Source organism: Oncorhynchus gorbuscha, linkage group LG14, assembly GCF_021184085.1.
Source record: "Oncorhynchus gorbuscha isolate QuinsamMale2020 ecotype Even-year linkage group LG14, OgorEven_v1.0, whole genome shotgun sequence".
Classification (NCBI taxonomy): Eukaryota; Metazoa; Chordata; class Actinopteri; order Salmoniformes; family Salmonidae; genus Oncorhynchus; species Oncorhynchus gorbuscha.
The window spans coordinates 5,224,049-5,241,336 of record NC_060186.1 but is presented as its reverse complement, the minus strand read 5'-3'; the positions used below and the strand labels follow the sequence as shown (position 1 = coordinate 5,241,336).

The 17,288-nt window shown below is 43.4% G+C and overlaps 2 protein-coding genes across 2 annotated transcripts; one reads left to right on the top strand and one right to left on the bottom strand.

Annotated features, from left to right (window-relative positions):
- The first annotated feature begins 423 nt into the window (after positions 1-423).
- Positions 424-5,198, top strand: glipr1a (GLI pathogenesis-related 1a). Its single transcript, XM_046296811.1, is given in 7 exon segments — positions 424-738; positions 1,494-1,540; positions 1,542-1,746; positions 2,160-2,278; positions 4,403-4,497; positions 4,766-4,792; positions 4,902-5,198. Coding segments are annotated over 7 exon segments (840 nt in total). The 5' UTR covers positions 424-546; the 3' UTR covers positions 5,057-5,198.
- A 427-nt stretch (positions 5,199-5,625) lies between these two features.
- Positions 5,626-16,164, bottom strand: krr1 (KRR1 small subunit processome component homolog). The gene is made up of 10 exons (XM_046296810.1): positions 16,010-16,164; positions 15,533-15,708; positions 12,793-12,927; positions 12,512-12,637; positions 11,783-11,866; positions 9,737-9,793; positions 8,638-8,808; positions 7,177-7,254; positions 6,898-6,994; positions 5,626-6,606 (listed from the first exon to the last, which is right to left on the bottom strand). The coding sequence occupies exons 1-10, from the start codon at positions 16,083-16,085 to the stop codon at positions 6,464-6,466; spliced, it is 1,143 nt and encodes a 380-aa protein (XP_046152766.1). The 5' UTR covers positions 16,086-16,164; the 3' UTR covers positions 5,626-6,463.
- Positions 16,165-17,288: the final 1,124 nt, after the last annotated feature.

Below are 17,288 nucleotides of genomic sequence, written 5' to 3'. Positions count from 1 at the left end.
GTCTCTCACTCTTCAACAATGACATGAAATGACCCTAATGTCCTTTATGAGTTGGATGCCACCATCACCAAGGCTTTCCCACTGTCCACAGATGTCAATTCAACGTCTACTTTTCCTTTACGTTTGAGTTGTCAACTGTCAATTCAACGCGAAATCAACAAATGTCACAATTTCATTGGATTTAGGTTAAAAGTTGGGTGGAAAAAAGATAATGTGCTTATGTTGACTTCTTGCAAATCCTATCAGTTTTTCAGGTTGATTCTACGACATCACATGGATTTCTTTCCGGTTGAAATGACGTGGAAACAACATTTATTCAACCATTTTCTGCCCAGTAGGTTACCTCCATCTTTTGCCAGTTTATTACACTACTACATGGACTCACTAGTTCACAGCATTTCACATCGACTTCCTTCCTCCTCACCATCCAGCAGTAAAACATGCAGACCTCTCAGTTCCTGTGTGAAACAAGCTGCTTTACCGAGAAAGGAGATGTGATGTGAGACGTTTGTGACCTGTCCTGGTTCCATCCTCTGTACCTGAAGCATGGGGCAGCTACTGATGCAGGGATTGCTGTGGGCTGTGATTTTCCTGGGCTCATCTGTCCCTAATATCGAGTCCTCAGAGTACAACCCATTTCCTGGCATCACCGATAAGAAGTTCATCGACGACTGTGTGAGGATACACAACGACAACCGATCCTCTGTGAATCCACCAGCCAGAAATATGCTCTACATGGTAAGCAGTGAGGCAATGAGACGGGGTGGCAGGGTAGCCTAGTGGTTAGAACGTTGGACTAGTAACCGGAACTGACAAGGTACAAATCTGTCGTTCTGCCCCTGAACAGGCAGTTAACCCACTGTTCCAAGGCCGTCATTGAAAATAAGAATTTGTTCTTAACTGACTTGTCTAGTTAAATAAAGGTTTAAAAAATGAGAGCATGCAACACTGTATTCCCAAGTCAAAACCATAATATAGCTAATACTGCTTCCATGTAAATTATTCAGAATTGGATTGCTTTTGCAGTTGGAAAAGTGACAATTACGAATATGCAACACGTGAATAGCGCTTAAACGTTTCCTAAAGCAACAACAATGCATATAAACATTGCCTTGTGAGTAAGCTATAGTTGAATAAGACAGGGCTCTACACTGTCCTTTTTTACAAGAACGTGTAACGCCTAAGTTGAAAACTGTAGGCGCACACAAAGAAATGTAGGAGCACAATGAAACATTTGAGGTAAAGTAATAAAGCTAGAATCCTACATTTTTCGAGGCGCACTGGTGCACCTAAATTAAAATTCCAGGTCGAAGACAAAATATGTAGCCGCATAGGCAAGTAAAATGGTCGCACTGTAGAGCCCTGTAAAACAATGATGGAATGAAAGGAGGACAAGCCAATCAGATCCATAGAGGCGTGTAATCAGTTTCATATCACAGATACTGTCATTTTTTTAGACACTCACTAATTTGGTTGCATTTTTTTCCTTCAAGACGTGGGATGAGGGCTTGGCTGTCACTGCAAGGGCCTGGGCAAGACACTGATTTCCAGCACAACATCTACCTGAAAGAGGTCAGACGGGTCCACCCTGTCTTCTCCTCCGTGGGAGAGAACATCTGGGCAGGATACCCGCCCTCCACGTTCTCAGTCATGCGGGCCATGGATTTATGGGTCAAAGAAGTGAACGATTACTCATACCAAAGAAATGCGTGTAAACCAGGAAAAATGTGTGGCCACTACACACAGGTACGTGTCCTCTACTGAATAGAACAGCATCACTGCTAAAAACCATCAAAACGACAAAATGCCGTTTTAGCGTTGGGCCAATAACCAAAAGATTGCTAGTTCAAATCCCGAGCCAACTAGGTGAAACATTTACTGATCTGTCCTTGAGCACGGCACTTAACCCTAATTGCACCAGGGGCACCATCAATAACAGTTGATGCCTGGCCTTGACCACACTCTCCGAAGCTGTCTCAGGAAGCATGGGATATGCAAAAAACACCTATTTCACACCACACAGGTTGCACACTTGTACATGTGTGAAACAGAAGAAATATAAGCACCCTCTATTTGACCTATCGTAAAAAACATTGGTATAAAAGGGGAACTCAATATTTCCTCATCTTTGCAGACTGTATGCTTGCTTTCATTCCCAGGTTGTTTGGGCGACGAGCTACAAGGTTGGTTGCGCCGTCCAAATATGCCCAAATGGCGTCGACAGGACTTTGTTTTCTGATAAAGAGGGAGCCATATTTGTTTGTAACTATGCCGAAGCGTAAGTCAGACTGAATGCACATATTACATTCACAAAGCGTAAGGCAGACTGAATACACAGATATACCGAATGAAATCTAATTGTATTGGTCACATACACATATTTAGAAGATGTTATTGCAGGTGTAAAGAAATGCGTGTGTTCCTAGCTCCAACAGTGCAGTAATATCTAAAAATTCATGTACACTGAAAGGAAAATTCCACCCCAAAACTATTTTGGTATTTGTTTCATTAGTCCATTGTATATATAGTCCCAACAAGTGTTACATGTCAGCAATTAAGATACAGTCAGAAGTTTACATACACCTTAGCCAAATACATTTAAATCTAGTTTTTCACAATTCCTGACTTTTAACCTAGTAAAAATACCCTGTCTTGGGTCAGTTAGGATCACCAATTTATTTTAAGAATTCGAAATGTCAGAATAATAGTAGAGATAATTATTTATTTCAGCTTTTATTTATTTCATCACATTCCCTGTGGGTCAGAAGTTTACATACACTCAATTAGTATTTGGTAGCATTGCCTTTAAATTGATTCACTTGGGTCAAACGTTTCGGATAGCCTCCCACAAGCTTCCCACAATAAGTTTGGTGAATTTTGGCCCATTCCTCCTGACAGAGCTGGTGTAACTGAGTCAGGTTTGTAGGCCTCCTTGCTCGCACACGCTTTTTCAGTTCTGCCCACACATTTTATCTGGGAATGAGGTCAGGGCTTTGTGATGGCCACTCCAATACCTTGACATTGTTGTCCTTAAGCCATTTTGCCACAACTTTGGAAGTATGTTTGGGGTCATTGTCCATTTGGAAGACCCATTTGCGACCAAGCTTTAACTTCCTGTCTGATGTCTTGAGATGTTGTTTCAATATATTTCACATAATTTTCTTACCTCAAGTGCACCAATCCCTCCTGCAGCAAAGCACCACCAAAACATGCTGCTGCCACCCCTGTGCTTCACGGTTGGGATGGTGTTCTTCGGCCTGCAAGCCTCCCCCTTTTTCTTCCAAACGATGGTCATTATGGCCAAACTGTTCTAATTTTGCTTCATCAGACCAGAGGACATTTCTCCAAAAAGTACAATCTTTGTCCCCATGTGCAGTTGCAAACCATAGTCTGGCATTTTCATGGCAGTTTTGGAGCAGTGGCTTCTTCCTTGCTGAACGGCCATTCAGGTTATGTCGACATAGGACTCGTTTTACTGTGGATATAGATACTTTTGTACCTATTCACGCCATCTTCACAAGGTCCTTTGCTTTTGCAAAGGTCCTTTTTGATTTGCACTTTTCACACCAAAGTATGCTCGTCTCTAGGAGACAGAACGCATCCCCTTCCTGAGCGGTATGGCGGCTGTGTGGTCCCATGGTGTTTATACTTGCGTACTATTGTTTGTACAGATGAACTTGGTACCTTCAGGCATTTGGACATTTCTCCCAAGGATTAACCAGACTTGTGGTCTACAATTTGGTCTTGGCTGATTTATTTGGATTTTCCCATGATGTCAAGCAAACAGGCACTGAGTTTGAAGGTAGGACTTGAAATACATCCACAGGTACACCTCCAATTGACTCAAATGATGTCAATTAGCCAATCAGAAGCTTTTAAAGCCATGACATCGTTTTATGGAATTTTCCAAGCTGTTTAAAGGCAGTCAACTTATTGTATGTAAACGTCTGACCCACTGGAATTGTGATACAGTGAATTATAAGTGAAATAATCTATCTGTAAACAATTTTTTGGAAAAATCACTTGTGTCATGCACAAAGTAGATGTTCTAGCCGACTTGCCAAAACTGTAGTTTGTTAACAAGAAATGTGTGGAGTGGTTGAAAAACGAGTTAATGACTCCAACCTAAGTGTATGTAAACATCTGACATCAACTGTATATAACATTCAAAATACAGAAATGCAGCCGGTATGATGCATTTTGCATCAAAAAAAATCTGCGTTGTGCATCATATGATGCAAAATGAATCATTTCTGGAACACCTGGGGATTTTTGAAAGGCTATTGGAATTATGCAACCTTGCACACATTGTACTTTCCTTTCGGTAAAAAAAAGTCTAAGATGCTCTGATTTTAGAAATCAATTTTAGATCAATTAAAAGGATGTGCATTGCTTTGTCCAGGGGAAATGTGGTTGAGATGTTACCATACCAGAACGGGTTGGAAGAATGCAGCTCTTGTGAGGGTGCAAACAATCAATGCCAGGCCAAGCTCTGCCGTGAGTCTGTCAGCTACCATTTCCCACACCCAATAAAATAAGATGCAGGACAACCCTGTGATGGTCTGAATCTTCAACATATTCCTCCACAACACCCCCAATACTCTTTCCCTTGTACATGCTACATGTTCAACACCCAATACTCTTTCCCTTATACATGCTACATGTTCAACACCCAATACTCTTTCCCTTGTACATGCTACACATTCAACAACCAATACCATTTTCTACTTGTGACATAAAGCTGCCTTGTCTTCTCACTTTACAGACAATCCAAAACGAGATGAACAGAAAAGTATGTTTTGAATACGCAACCCTTCATTTAAATGAACTTCCTAAACCACAATGCCAGAATGTGTTCTTTGTGACCAACATTTGCCATTACTTTTCACACCTGTGTACAGGTTACAGATGGACCCCCGACTGGGACCCCACCCTGGCCACCTGTGGCCCCTGCTGCATGGCCATATTGGCCATCCGACCCCTGGCCCTTCTCCTCACCTTTGTCGCCTCATTTGGAGTACACAGACTGTACCCAAGCATATTTTTTTACGAATAGCTGAGAGGTTTAGATTAATTGACCTGCACTGTTCATTGTTGTCATGGCTTTCTCAATGTGGTCCTGTCTTTTTTAAATTCCTGCAGAGCCTCAAACCAAACTCCCATTGTGGTACAATAAAGTGAACTACTACTAAAATGTATATGCTGCTTTTGCTGCTTCCATTAATGTGTTAAAGGGAAAGTTTACCCCAAAATGTAACCAAAAGTTGATTGACTAACCTCAAGGAGTTATGCAGCAGTCTTTAATACAAACTATACGGCGAGCCCTCTAAAGTAAACAATTGCTAAAATAAGAACAGGAAAAATAGGTCTCAAATAGCGCATACATAAAATGTCACAATCTGTGTTTCTGTTAAGTTACATTTTTGAAAATAACTGTTTATCCCCCAAAATCATGTTTGCTTAACAATGAGCAATAGTGTTGGCAAAAGCACAAAGAAGTCTGGGACCAGGCTCACCAACCACTGACAGCAGAACTCATAACACAAGAGCTTATGAAGGTTGAAGAGCGGTGTCTAAAATCATCTCATTTGGCCTAACAGGAAAATCAATTCTACAAATACAGAATAAGAGATTATCATATACTTGTTTTATTGAGTTTTTAGAAGTAGCAACACCAAATTACAAAGAATGCAGCCCAACACACAGTTCTCCTAAACATCACAATGCTATGTCACTGTTCAGCAGTCCTCTAGGCCCATTTCTGCAACACTTGACGCCTGTAGCAGCACACGACAACAATGTTAATTTAATCATGAACTAAAACTTTTAGTGCCTTTTCTCAAAGCCTGCAGGTATATAGCTTAATACCTTGTTAATAATTTATAAGGACTATAAAAAGGCTTTTAATAGTATGCATGTTTTTTTTAAATGAGTATGAAACATTACTAGCCTTCCAATGTATTAACTGCATCATAAGCCATTATACTCGCACTCTTCATAAAGTAGAGTGCTTACTGTAAATATTAACATGGACAGGTGTTGGTGGAAAGCAGTACAAGTTGTTCTGAGGATTGGGACAAGAGGAGAAATCTGTGGCGTCGGGATAAACCAGGTGAACCACATTCTGTGCACATCTTACAAACAGTTGCTAAACAATATTGAAGAACGGGCCTCGGTCACAGGCTAACTAGGTAACACTGAGGCATTGGGTGTCACATATAGGGAGGCACCTTTACTGTATAATGTCTCCTCTACTGAGGACAGAGGCATTCCATATTCATTTCATCAAAACTATGAGGAAGATTCATCTCTGAGGAATTGGGGATATTATATTAATATCCCAAATACATCTTTAGACAAACCAATGACCTGACAAACCTGACGTCCTTCACGCTAGTGATCTGCATACCTCGTTTGAATGCAGCAATAGTGAATATTGTCCATTGTCCAAGCTTTTCCAAGGTTAGCCCTTGTTCTTTTTCTTCTTGTCATAGGCGGGTTTGGTCTGTGGGACAGGGTTAACAGAGGGGGCTCCTAGCTTCTTGGTCTTGGCTTTCCTTACCTTAGCCTTGATGGCCTCAATGTTGATTTTGGCTTCTGAGGGAGCTAGAAAAAAACATGGTAAAAGAAAAATAACATATTAAACAGCTTGGTGTGGCTGTGTGGGAGTATGTGCTCAGGCAATGCTTCATTTAACCAGTTAGTTAATGATAATAATTACATTTGTTAAGTGATTTTCATTCTAGAAGAATAATTTCAAAGTGCATAAAATCATTTTATTATAATTGAGAATCGAATGTTTCTGAACACCTCTGGCAAGGCTTGAAGGAAGTGGGTGCAAAGGTCAGGTGGAGAGAAGGTAGTTAAGAACATAATTATTCAAATGATTCACTGTACCTTTGTTGGTCTTCTTCATAACAGGTTTCTCCTTAGGAGGAATAAAGGCCCTGTTTCGCTCCTCTTGCCTCTTAGACAACACCTCGGCTTGTTTCACCTTGGAAACACAGACACAATCAGGCATAGGACAAATGGATTTGGCACAATAAATCCTGTTGTGTGTGTTTTGAAGGTCATTAGTTTCTCATGCAATGCTATACAAACAGTAACTGGTGCATAGCTATCAAGTGCCACGTGATAACAGCCAAGTGATAACAGCCAAGTGATATCCATGGTTACCTTTATCTCCTCCATCTTCTTCCTCTTCTTAACACTCTCTCGAAGGAAGAACTCTCCCGTTGCCAGTTCCTTGTCAATCTGGACAACCAGGAAACACAACACAGTGAATCCAGGAACATGGGTTTGAACAAGCTTAGTGATAGGTTTAGTGATGGATGGAGTTGTAGTAGATGTAGACCAAGTCATCTGTTGATGTTAGGCTCTATGGCTGTTGTATGTTATAGTACAAGGATGATTCAAAAAGAAGATTGGGAACTTCTAAGCAATTTGCGGGCCGGAAAAGAGGCGGTTTAAAATATATTCATAAGACATTCAAGAGTGGTCTGGAGTAATAATTTCCAGGCTTGGAGTAATAATTTCCAGGCCACTCTTGAACTTCTAAAACTAAATCAAAATTATGTATAAATAATGAACTAATAAAAAAATATACATATAAGTGCCCTTTTTCCAGCTCGCAAATTGCTTTTGACTTACAAATCAGTTTGAAAAAAATCTGTGCCCTCCGCTTAATTTTGAAATCCCAATGTGGGCCTGGAACCAAAGCCATTACACACCCCTGTTACAGTATGTGGAAGAGGACTTGTCAATGTCCTGTGTTATCTTGAAACTGAACTTTAAAAATATTTTAAGAAATTATTGTACTGTGCTTGCACTTTGTATGCTACGTTTGACGTGCCATCTACATGAAGATTAGTATACTGGGCTGACATGTTGTATGACACAGGAACCGATACAAATAAATACATCATGCCTGCATAGTGGTTCTGACCCACTAACCTGGCTCTCAGGCTGCTGCGGGGGGTGGTGGTTCTGACCCACTAACCTGGCTCTCAGGCTGCTGCGGGGGGTGGTGGTTCTGACCCACTAACCTGGCTCTCAGGCTGCTGCGGGGGTGGTGGTTCTGACCCACTAACCTGGCTCTCAGGCTGCTGCGGGGGTGGTGGTTCTGACCCACTAACCTGTCTCTCATGCTGCTGCGGGGGGTAGTGGTTCTGACCCACTAACCTGGCTCTCAGGCTGCTGCGGGGGTGGTGGTTCTGACCCACTAACCTGGCTCTCAGGCTGCTGCGGGGGTGGTGGTTCTGACCCACTAACCTGGCTCTCAGGCTGCTGCGGGGGTGGTGGTTCTGACCCACTAACCTGTCTCTCATGCTGCTGCGGGGGGGCTGTTCTAACACACTAACCTGGCTCTCAGGCTGCTGCGGGGAGGGGGGTTGTTCTGACCCACTAACCTGGCTCTCAGGCTGCTGCGTGGGGAGGTGGTTCTGACCCACTAACCTGGCTCTCAGGCTGCGCGGGGGGGGGCTGTTCTGACCCACTAACCTGGCTCTCAGGCTGCTGCGGGGGGAGGCGGTTCTGACCCACTAACCTGGCTCTCAGGCTGCTTCAGGGGGAGGCGGTCCTGACCCATTAACCTGGCTCTCAGGCTGCTTCGGGGGGAGGCGGTTCTGACCCACTAACCTGGCTCTCAGGCTGCTGCGGGGGGAAAGGCGTGTACTCCTTCTTTGTCGTCTTTTTCTTAGGCTCCTTGCGCTTGGTCAGGTTCTTGTGTCGGAAGTTGGGTAGGAATCGCTCCCAGCTCTGCAGCCGCAGCTCGGGGTCCTTGGACAGCTCGCGCTTGATCATGAGCGTCTGCGGTCGACCCCAATCGAACGGTCGCAAGAGGAAAGAGGGAGAAACGTGTTGGAAGAATTAACTTGGATTATTGAAACTGAGGGCGGTTGAAGTCAGATGACATGCTGGTAACTACATGGCAAAGCTCCAGAAAGGATGCAGTAGTTCAAGGGGCAATCTGCAATTGCTACATCCATTTTTGTACTTTTAAATTAAATATATATAATACACACGCATTGATTCGTGAAGAGTATAATTCGGCAGAACCCAAAATATATGATTGTTTACAAACAATGTCATTGTAAACAAACACGGTGTAGCTTCAACAAAAATCTTTAAACTATAATTTTGATATCTTGGATCAGTCCTTGCATCCATAGCAGTCTATGAATTTGAGTGGTTACATTTCTCAAAGGCCCATCCATCCCTCATGGGATTTAAAGGATTGCTCCTTTAAGTCCCTTGAGCCACAGCATTAAAGAAGCAACACCTCACATATTTGATTTCTTTGCCTGCTTAGAAACGCCTAAAATAGCTTAAGTATGGCTTCCTCCCTGACCATATTAAAAAAAAATGTTTTGTTTTGCTAAGATTTTGGTTATTGTTGACAACCTCGTGTGCGAGAGCCAATCGGAATAAAGGAATTTGTAAACACGATAAAAAACTTCAAAATAAGTTATGACGGATAGAATAAGTCGGTCTGAAGCATGTTGTTCTCAGCTGTCAAGGAACTTCAAACTTCCCCTTTTGGGATCATGGTAAGTTCAAGTCATCTATTCTAAAGGACTCCAGTTTGTTTTGGACTTCCTCTGTGGCGTCAACAAAAACCCCACATCCTCTTACATAGAACAGTGTCGGTTGCTTTAAGTTTACCACGAACCATGACAAAGTACCACATAGAACACCTTTCTCCTCATTGGATGTGGAGGAGAAAGGTATCAATTACCTTGATGTTGTAGATGGGGTGGATGTTCTTCATGGTATCCAACACCACTTTCCGTACCTACATATGAAAAATAATATTTTAGCAGATAATAATTGAATCACTCAAAGCACAAGAAAAATACAATTGTTGCTCACTCCAGGGAAGTTTAATACACCCCCCACCCCCAATTTCTTGATATTAAATTGGTAGTTAGTCTTGTCCCATCGCTGCAACTCCCCTATGGACTCGGGAGAGGCGAAGGCCGAGAGCCATGCATCCTACGAAACACGACTCTGCCAAGCCACACTGCTTCTTGACACACTGCTCGCTTAATCCCGGATGCCAGCCGCACCAATGTGTCAGAAGAAACACAGTACAGCAGGCGACCGGAGTCAGCTTGCAGGCGACCGGAGTCAGCTTGCAGGCGACCGGAGTCAGCTTGCAGGCGACCGGAGTCAGCTTGCAGGCGACCGGAGTCAGCTTGCAGGCGACCGGAGTCAGCTTGCAGGCGACCGGAGTCAGCTTGCAGGCGACCGGAGTCAGCTTGCAGGCGACCGGAGTCAGCTTGCAGGCGACCGGAGTCAGCTTGCAGTCAGTCAGCTTGCAGGCGACCGGAGTCAGCTTGCAGGGCGACCGGAGTCAGCTTGCAGGCGACCGGAGTCAGCTTGCAGGCGACCGGAGTCAGCTTGCAGGCGACCGGAGTCAGCTTGCAGGCGACGAGTCAGCTTGCAGGCGAGGAGTCAGCTTGCAGGCGACCGGAGTCAGCTTGCAGGCGACCGGAGTCAGCTTGCAGGCGACCGGAGTCAGCTTGCAGGCGACCGGAGTCAGCTTGCAGGCGACCGGAGTCAGCTTGCAGGCGACCGGAGTCAGCTTGCAGGCGACCGGAGTCAGCTTGCAGGCGACCGGAGTCAGCTTGCAGGCGACCGGAGTCAGCTTGCAGGCGACCGGAGTCAGCTTGCAGGCGACCGGAGTCAGCTTGCAGGCGACCGGAGTCAGCTTGCAGGCGACCGGAGTCAGCTTGCAGGCGACCGGAGTCAGCTTGCAGGCGACCGGAGTCAGCTTGCAGGCGACCGGAGTCAGCTTGCAGGCGACCGGAGTCAAGCTTGCAGGCGACCGGAGTCAAGCTTGCAGGCGACCGGAGTCAAGCTTGCAGGCGACCGGAGTCAAGCTTGCAGGCGACCGGAGTCAAGCTTGCAGGCGACCGGAGTCAAGCTTGCAGGCGACCGGAGTCAAGCTTGCAGGCGACCGGAGTCAAGCTTGCAGGCGACCGGAGTCAAGCTTGCAGGCGACCGGCCCGCCACAAGGAGTTGCTAGAGCACAACGGGAAAAGGAAACCCTCCCCAAGCCGGACGACGCTGGGCCACATTCTCATTTACAGCAACAACCTGCGGAATAGCAACAGGGGAGAGAAATTAGTCAATTAGAGGCTGGAGATGATTAGGTGACCATGATGCTATGAGGGCCAGATTGGGAATTTAGCCAGGACACCGGGGTTCACCCTTACTCTCATGATAACTGCCATGGGATCTTTAGTGACCACAGAGAGTCAGGACACCCTTTTTATGTCCCAATCCAAAAGACGGCACCCTACACAGGGCAATGTCCCCAATCACTGCCCTGGGGCATTGGGATAAAAAACAATGTAAACTAGAGAAAAGAGTGCATCCTACTGGCCTTCCAACACCACTTCCAGCAGAATCTGGTCTCCCATCCAGGGACCGACCAGGAACAACCCTGCTTAGCTTCTGAGGCAATAGCGATAGTATGCACCTGAAAGGGATTCATTACCATCACGGCCTAATCTCCCTATGGGGGGGATCTAAACCAATTCAATAAATGATTTGTTGCCATAGCAGAAATAGGCAACTGATGAATTCAACAGGCTTATTTCAGTGATTCCAGTGCGTGGTTAAGGGAGAGAGCAGCATAGTGCTCAGTAGGGAGAAAGCATTTAGAAACGTAATGAAATGGAGAGGTACTACCTAAAAACGCATATTTGCCTTACAAAATGTTTTGCTATGGTGTACCCTACTGAACATGGTCCTGATTGAGGAAATCAGCGCTTACCTCTTTGAGGCCGTTGAAGGGTCCCAGGGCTGACACAGTGTTCCCCTGCACCATGACGTAGCAATTGGTGAGCAGCTCCAATGCCTGAGGGGGAAGCAGGTTAGATAAATGCCTGTAAGAGGGAGGTTTGAATGTGTTCCACGGAGAGCAATCTCCATCCGCCGATAGTACCGCTACTACAACCGCCGACAGGTACCGCTACTACGACCGCCGACAGGTACCGCGTGTACCATGTGTATCCTGTGCTGTATACCATGTGTATCCTGTGCTGTATACCATGTGTATCCTGTGCTGTATACCATGTGTATCCTGTACAGAAGACCAACAAAACTTTAAACTTCTTACAGCACAGTGCTTCTTACTGCACAGAATAATTCCATCTCCATATCCCCTACAAGAGTAAATATACTTACTTTGAATAAGTGCTTTTACTTTTAGATTTATTGTGCACATTCTCTCCAGCTATATACTGTCCTCATTTTTTCCTTCTACTTATTTGAATTCAATATTTTTGTTGTTGTAGCACTGTTGAGAGGAGAGCTTGCAAGTAAATGTATACACCCTGTGCATATGACAAATTAAATTTGATTTGATGAGCTGACTGATTCTGAAACGTTGGGAGGTGTTAATAACACTATGCTGCCACCTAGTGATGCTAACATCTAAACACAAAACTACTATGTATCCCATTGAACGCTCTCCCTGGCTGCACGGTTGAACAAGACGCACCTTGAGTGTAGATCCTTTAGGTCCGATGAGTCTCTGCCTCCTCTTCACAAACCGTTCTCTGGTTCTGACCAGCGTGCCAATTTTGATGATGTCACACGCCATGTCATCCTCCAAAATACGCACGGCCTAAAGGTGGAAGACAGAAGAAAACATCAACCAAATGAAGATGCTTGTACTGGTTTCTTTCTTTGGGGTAAGTATAGAGTTGACTATTCTTCCACATTATCAGGATCATTGTTGGAAGTTCAACTATGAATTGATGAACAAGAGAGCATGCCTACCTGCTCAAAAGGCACACTTCTGGCCAACAGCTTGATGAGGTCCCGTGCCCTTACAACGGCATATGGGTCAAAGGTCTTTTTGGTGGTGCAAACCGTGATGCTGCCCTCGATCAAATCCAGGGTGGCCTTGATGTGCTGTTGATGAGGAAGAAAAGCAGAACATCAATGTTTTGGACAATTTAAAGGCTGTGTGCCTAAATCTAGGAGAGGATCATTCATCCTCACATGGCTACATATCTGCATGTTCACAGACACCTATACACGGGTTGATAAGAATGGATCAACTCTTGTCAACATGTAACATTATTCTTAAAGCTGGAACCCTTAATGGTGAAACTACATCGTCACATTGTGATCTTACAACAAAGAAGTTACTGCAAACAAAAATGTCCCCCTGAGACATCATTGCACGGTCCAGTGGAGGCTGCAGATGGGAGGACAGCTCATAATGGCTGGAACAGAGTGAATGGAATGGCATCACACATGGAAACCATGTGTTTGATACTACTCCAATCCAGCCATTAACACAAGCCCATTCTCCCCAATGAAGGTGCCACCAACCTCCTGTGTTGCACACGCTATAGAACAGCAGAATACGTACTGCCATTTCTTAACACCGCTCCTCTGTTTCATCCACAAAACAAAAACAATAACATAGGGGCTGGTCCAGACAGTGACACCACAGACAGATATTTCACCAGATGTGTAAATGTGAAGCATCCGGTTGGCGTTGCTACTAGGGCTGGGCGGTATACCATATTTCATGATATACTGGTATTGATGCAGGGACCGGTTTGGGTTTTTACTTTACCTTCTATACCGAATGTTTGGTTTGTTAAATATGATACACCATGTGTAATGTCAATTTTTTTAATTCACTTCGCTACTCGAGTCATCTCGCTCCACTTTCTCTCCGTGCCACTTTCCACACAGACCTTGCCATGTCACTCAAGGAGCGCACTTGATGTTCCTCAACCACGAGACACTTGCCTTCAGTCTGCATGGTCAATGCAGCAATGTTGATAACAACAATGCTTTTCACTTTGCTTCTTAATAATCCACTAGCGTTCTATAATGACACTATTAGTTTGTGTTTCTTACATCAGCAAACAGCTAGTCTGTTTTTTCTTAGCAAGTTGCTCTAAATCTTGAGACAGTAATTGTTAGCCACTAATGCTAATAGCTAGCTAATAAAGATACTGAGTATGAGCAAACATAGCTACCTAATACAGCCTGATAATACTAGTGATGGTGTAGACCTAAATCAGCATGTTGTTTGTGCAACAGTATCTTCTAAATCAAAGAGGAATATGCAAAGCAAGAATATGTTAGCTACATCAAGTAGCTAAGAGAACACATGAAATGTAGCCAAAGCTTATAGGGTCCATCCTTATTTGCCCATATCGTGCAGCCCTATGTGGCAGTGTGGAAATTCTCAATTGAGCAGTGGTGTAAAGTACCCAAGCAAAAATTATTTAAAGTACTTAAGTAAAACATACTTTCAAGTACTAGTTAAGTAGTTTTTTTGTATCTGTCCTATACTGTTTTTATTTGATTTTAGACAACATTTACTTTACCACATTCCTAAACAAAATAATGTACTTTTTACGCCATACATTATCCCTGACACCTAAAAGTACTCGTTACATTTTGAATGCTTAGCAGGACAGAAAAATGGTCCAATTCACGCACTTTTCAAGAGAACATCCCTGGTCATCCACTGCCTCGGATCTTGAGGACTCACTAAACACAAATGCTTTGTTTGTAAATTATGTCTGAGTATTGGAGTGTGCCCCTGGCTATCCATACATACAAGAAAATGGTGCCATCTGGTTTGTTTAATATAAGGAATTAGAAATTATTTATACTTTTATTTTTGATAATTAAGTACATTATATCAATTACATTTCCTTTGATACTTAAGTATATTTAAAACCAAATACTTTTAGACTTTTACTCAAGTAGTATTTTACTGGGTGACACTTTTACTCGAGTCATTTTCTATTAACGCAAACGCATCTATACTTTCACTAATGTATAACAATTGGGTACTTTTTCTACCACTGCAATTGAGTGCAGGAAATGCAGAAATAATAAGTGCTGAAATTTGTTTTGGTTGAAGTTGAATTGAACAGTATAAAACAATCAGAATGGAGACTCATCGAAATCACTTACAATGTATGTGTTGCCACCCTAGGATCATTCACTACTCAAAGCAAATGTAGAACTTTTATTATTCAAAACTTTAAAAGACTGTCACACCATTTTTTAAATTTAAATACCGTAATATAATATTTTGGCCATATTGCTACTCACTACCAAATATGGTGATGAGAGGAAGCCCACAGTGTGAGACAATGGAGTGAGATGGATTTTGGCCGACATTCTGCTAATTTTCTACTATTCCTACATCATTTTTAAAAGGTTTTAATTATATATGGCCATTGACTCTGGAATAGACCACATAACTGCCTCGTGGGCTTAGTTCAACTGCCCCTCAGAGCACAAAATAGGCTTTTATAATCCAATAAACAATGGAGACACTATAGCCTCGAGACATTGTTAAAGCTATAACTTCATCTCATGGATCGTTAAATCCTTGCTTTCATAGCTCTGTCTATGAATTTGAGTGGCTACATTTCTTCAGCAACGTCCCTCAACTTTTAACCAAACCCGTATCAGAATGGACGCTTTGTTATTATTTCAACTGCATATTTCACTTTTAATTGGCATAACTTACTGAATCGCCTAATGCTTTTTGCACCAGTGGCCAGCATTCTTTCAGGTATGCCTCTCTATACTTCGGAAAGAGAGTGGCGAAACTGCTCTCCTCCAGTAGACCTTTGGGGTTGTCATCTTTTGTGAATGCTGGCTCCTTCCATCCATCGGGAACAGTGAAGAGTTGAGATTCATCCACTGAAAATACAAGATTAGAAGCTAGGATATAACACACCTAACGTTATAGTCAGCTCCATAACTAGGTAGGTAAATTGCATGCACGTTTTCCCATAGAATAAACGTTCTTTCACTGAGAACAAATTGGTAGCAGTTTTCAAGCAGTGCTCATACTAGCACCATAAATAAGCATGAGACCGGGCGCGAGGTACACAAATCAAGGGAAATCAGGCTTCTGCTCAGATACAGGTATCCAGAAACGTGGACTATTATTAAGAAATAATACATTTGTTTCTGATACTAGACAATACCGTTGTAATACCTTGGTTTGTATTCTTTTTCGACTTCTTCCCCGACCGCGTTTCATTCACGCTTCCTTCGTTAGTGGAGGACGCCATTTTTGTTATGCCGGAAATACAGACCGGAACTGCGTGGTTTGGAACTAAGATGAGGGTTGCATTCAAAATTGCTGCGTTGCATTACGTGCCAAGACCGTTCAATGAAACTATATCCCAATGTGTAAGAGTCTTTGCAAAATTGTGCCACAACAACCTTTTCGATCCTTACAATATTTGCTATTATTGATCTATCCTTCATATTGATTTGTCGTTCCTATCACTACATTATTGGAGCGGCAGGTAGCCTAGAGCGTTGGGCCAGTAACCGAAAGATCGAATCCCAGAGCTGACAAGGTAAACATCTGTCGATCTGCCCCTGTACAAGTCAGTTAACCCACTGTTCATAGACCGTCGTTGTAAATAATAACTTGTTCTTAGCTGACTTGCCTAGTTAAATTAAAAACAATTTATAATAACACCCCTATCACTATATTATATAAATAACCATTTCTGACAGTGTATTTCATGTTCAGGTGGTAACTTCGCTTTGTTGGCTAATTAGCTGCTGTTTAGCCATAATCAGCAGATGTTCGACCAACCTGGCTATACCTTCTTCGTTCTCATTTCGGAAGTCACTGGTGTCTTCAGAACTTCTGTAGCTAGTTGCATTGAAATACCTATAGAAAATGCTCCATTATTAAATACAGTTTTGTGTAACGATGTGAAACGGCTAGCTAGTCAGCGGTGGTGCGCGCAAAATAGCGGTTCGATCGTGACGTCACTTGCCCTGAGACCTTGAAGTAGTGGTTCCCCTTGCTCTGCAAGTGCCGTGGTTTTTGTGGAGCGATGGGTAACGATGCTTCGTGGGTGGCTGATGTGTGCAGAGGGTCCCTGGTATGGGCGAAGGGACGGTCTAAAGTCATACTGTTACATTTGCAACAATTTATACGCCGCCATCTTAAGTGTCTTTGTGCAATATTTTGGCTATTAATTGTAACTAGCGTTAGCACATTGCCTGGAAGTCTATGGGAATAGCTAGCATGTTAGCTGCTACCATAGATGTCAATGCATTGCGCTTATGCTTAGAAGTATATGGGAATAGCTAGAATGCTAGGTGCAGCCATGGGTGGGCGGGTGGGCATTGGAGGGCATAGGCCCAGCCAATCATGAGTTTTTCCACACACAGGCCTTATTACAGACAGAAATACTTCCAAGCCAGGTAAGGTCTACACTTTTATTCAGTGCATGTGACAAACAGTTTGA

Coding starts and splice junctions, on each gene's coding strand:
- krr1 (XM_046296810.1), bottom strand. CDS start 16,085: ATGGCGTCCTCCACTAACGAAGGAAGCGTGAATGAAACGCGGTCGGGG. Junction 15,709..16,009: donor GAAAAAGAATACAAACCAAG/GTATTACAACGG, acceptor TTGTATTTTCAG/TGGATGAATCTCAACTCTTC. Junction 6,607..6,897: donor TATGAAGAAGACCAACAAAG/GTACAGTGAATC, acceptor GTTTTTTTCTAG/CTCCCTCAGAAGCCAAAATC.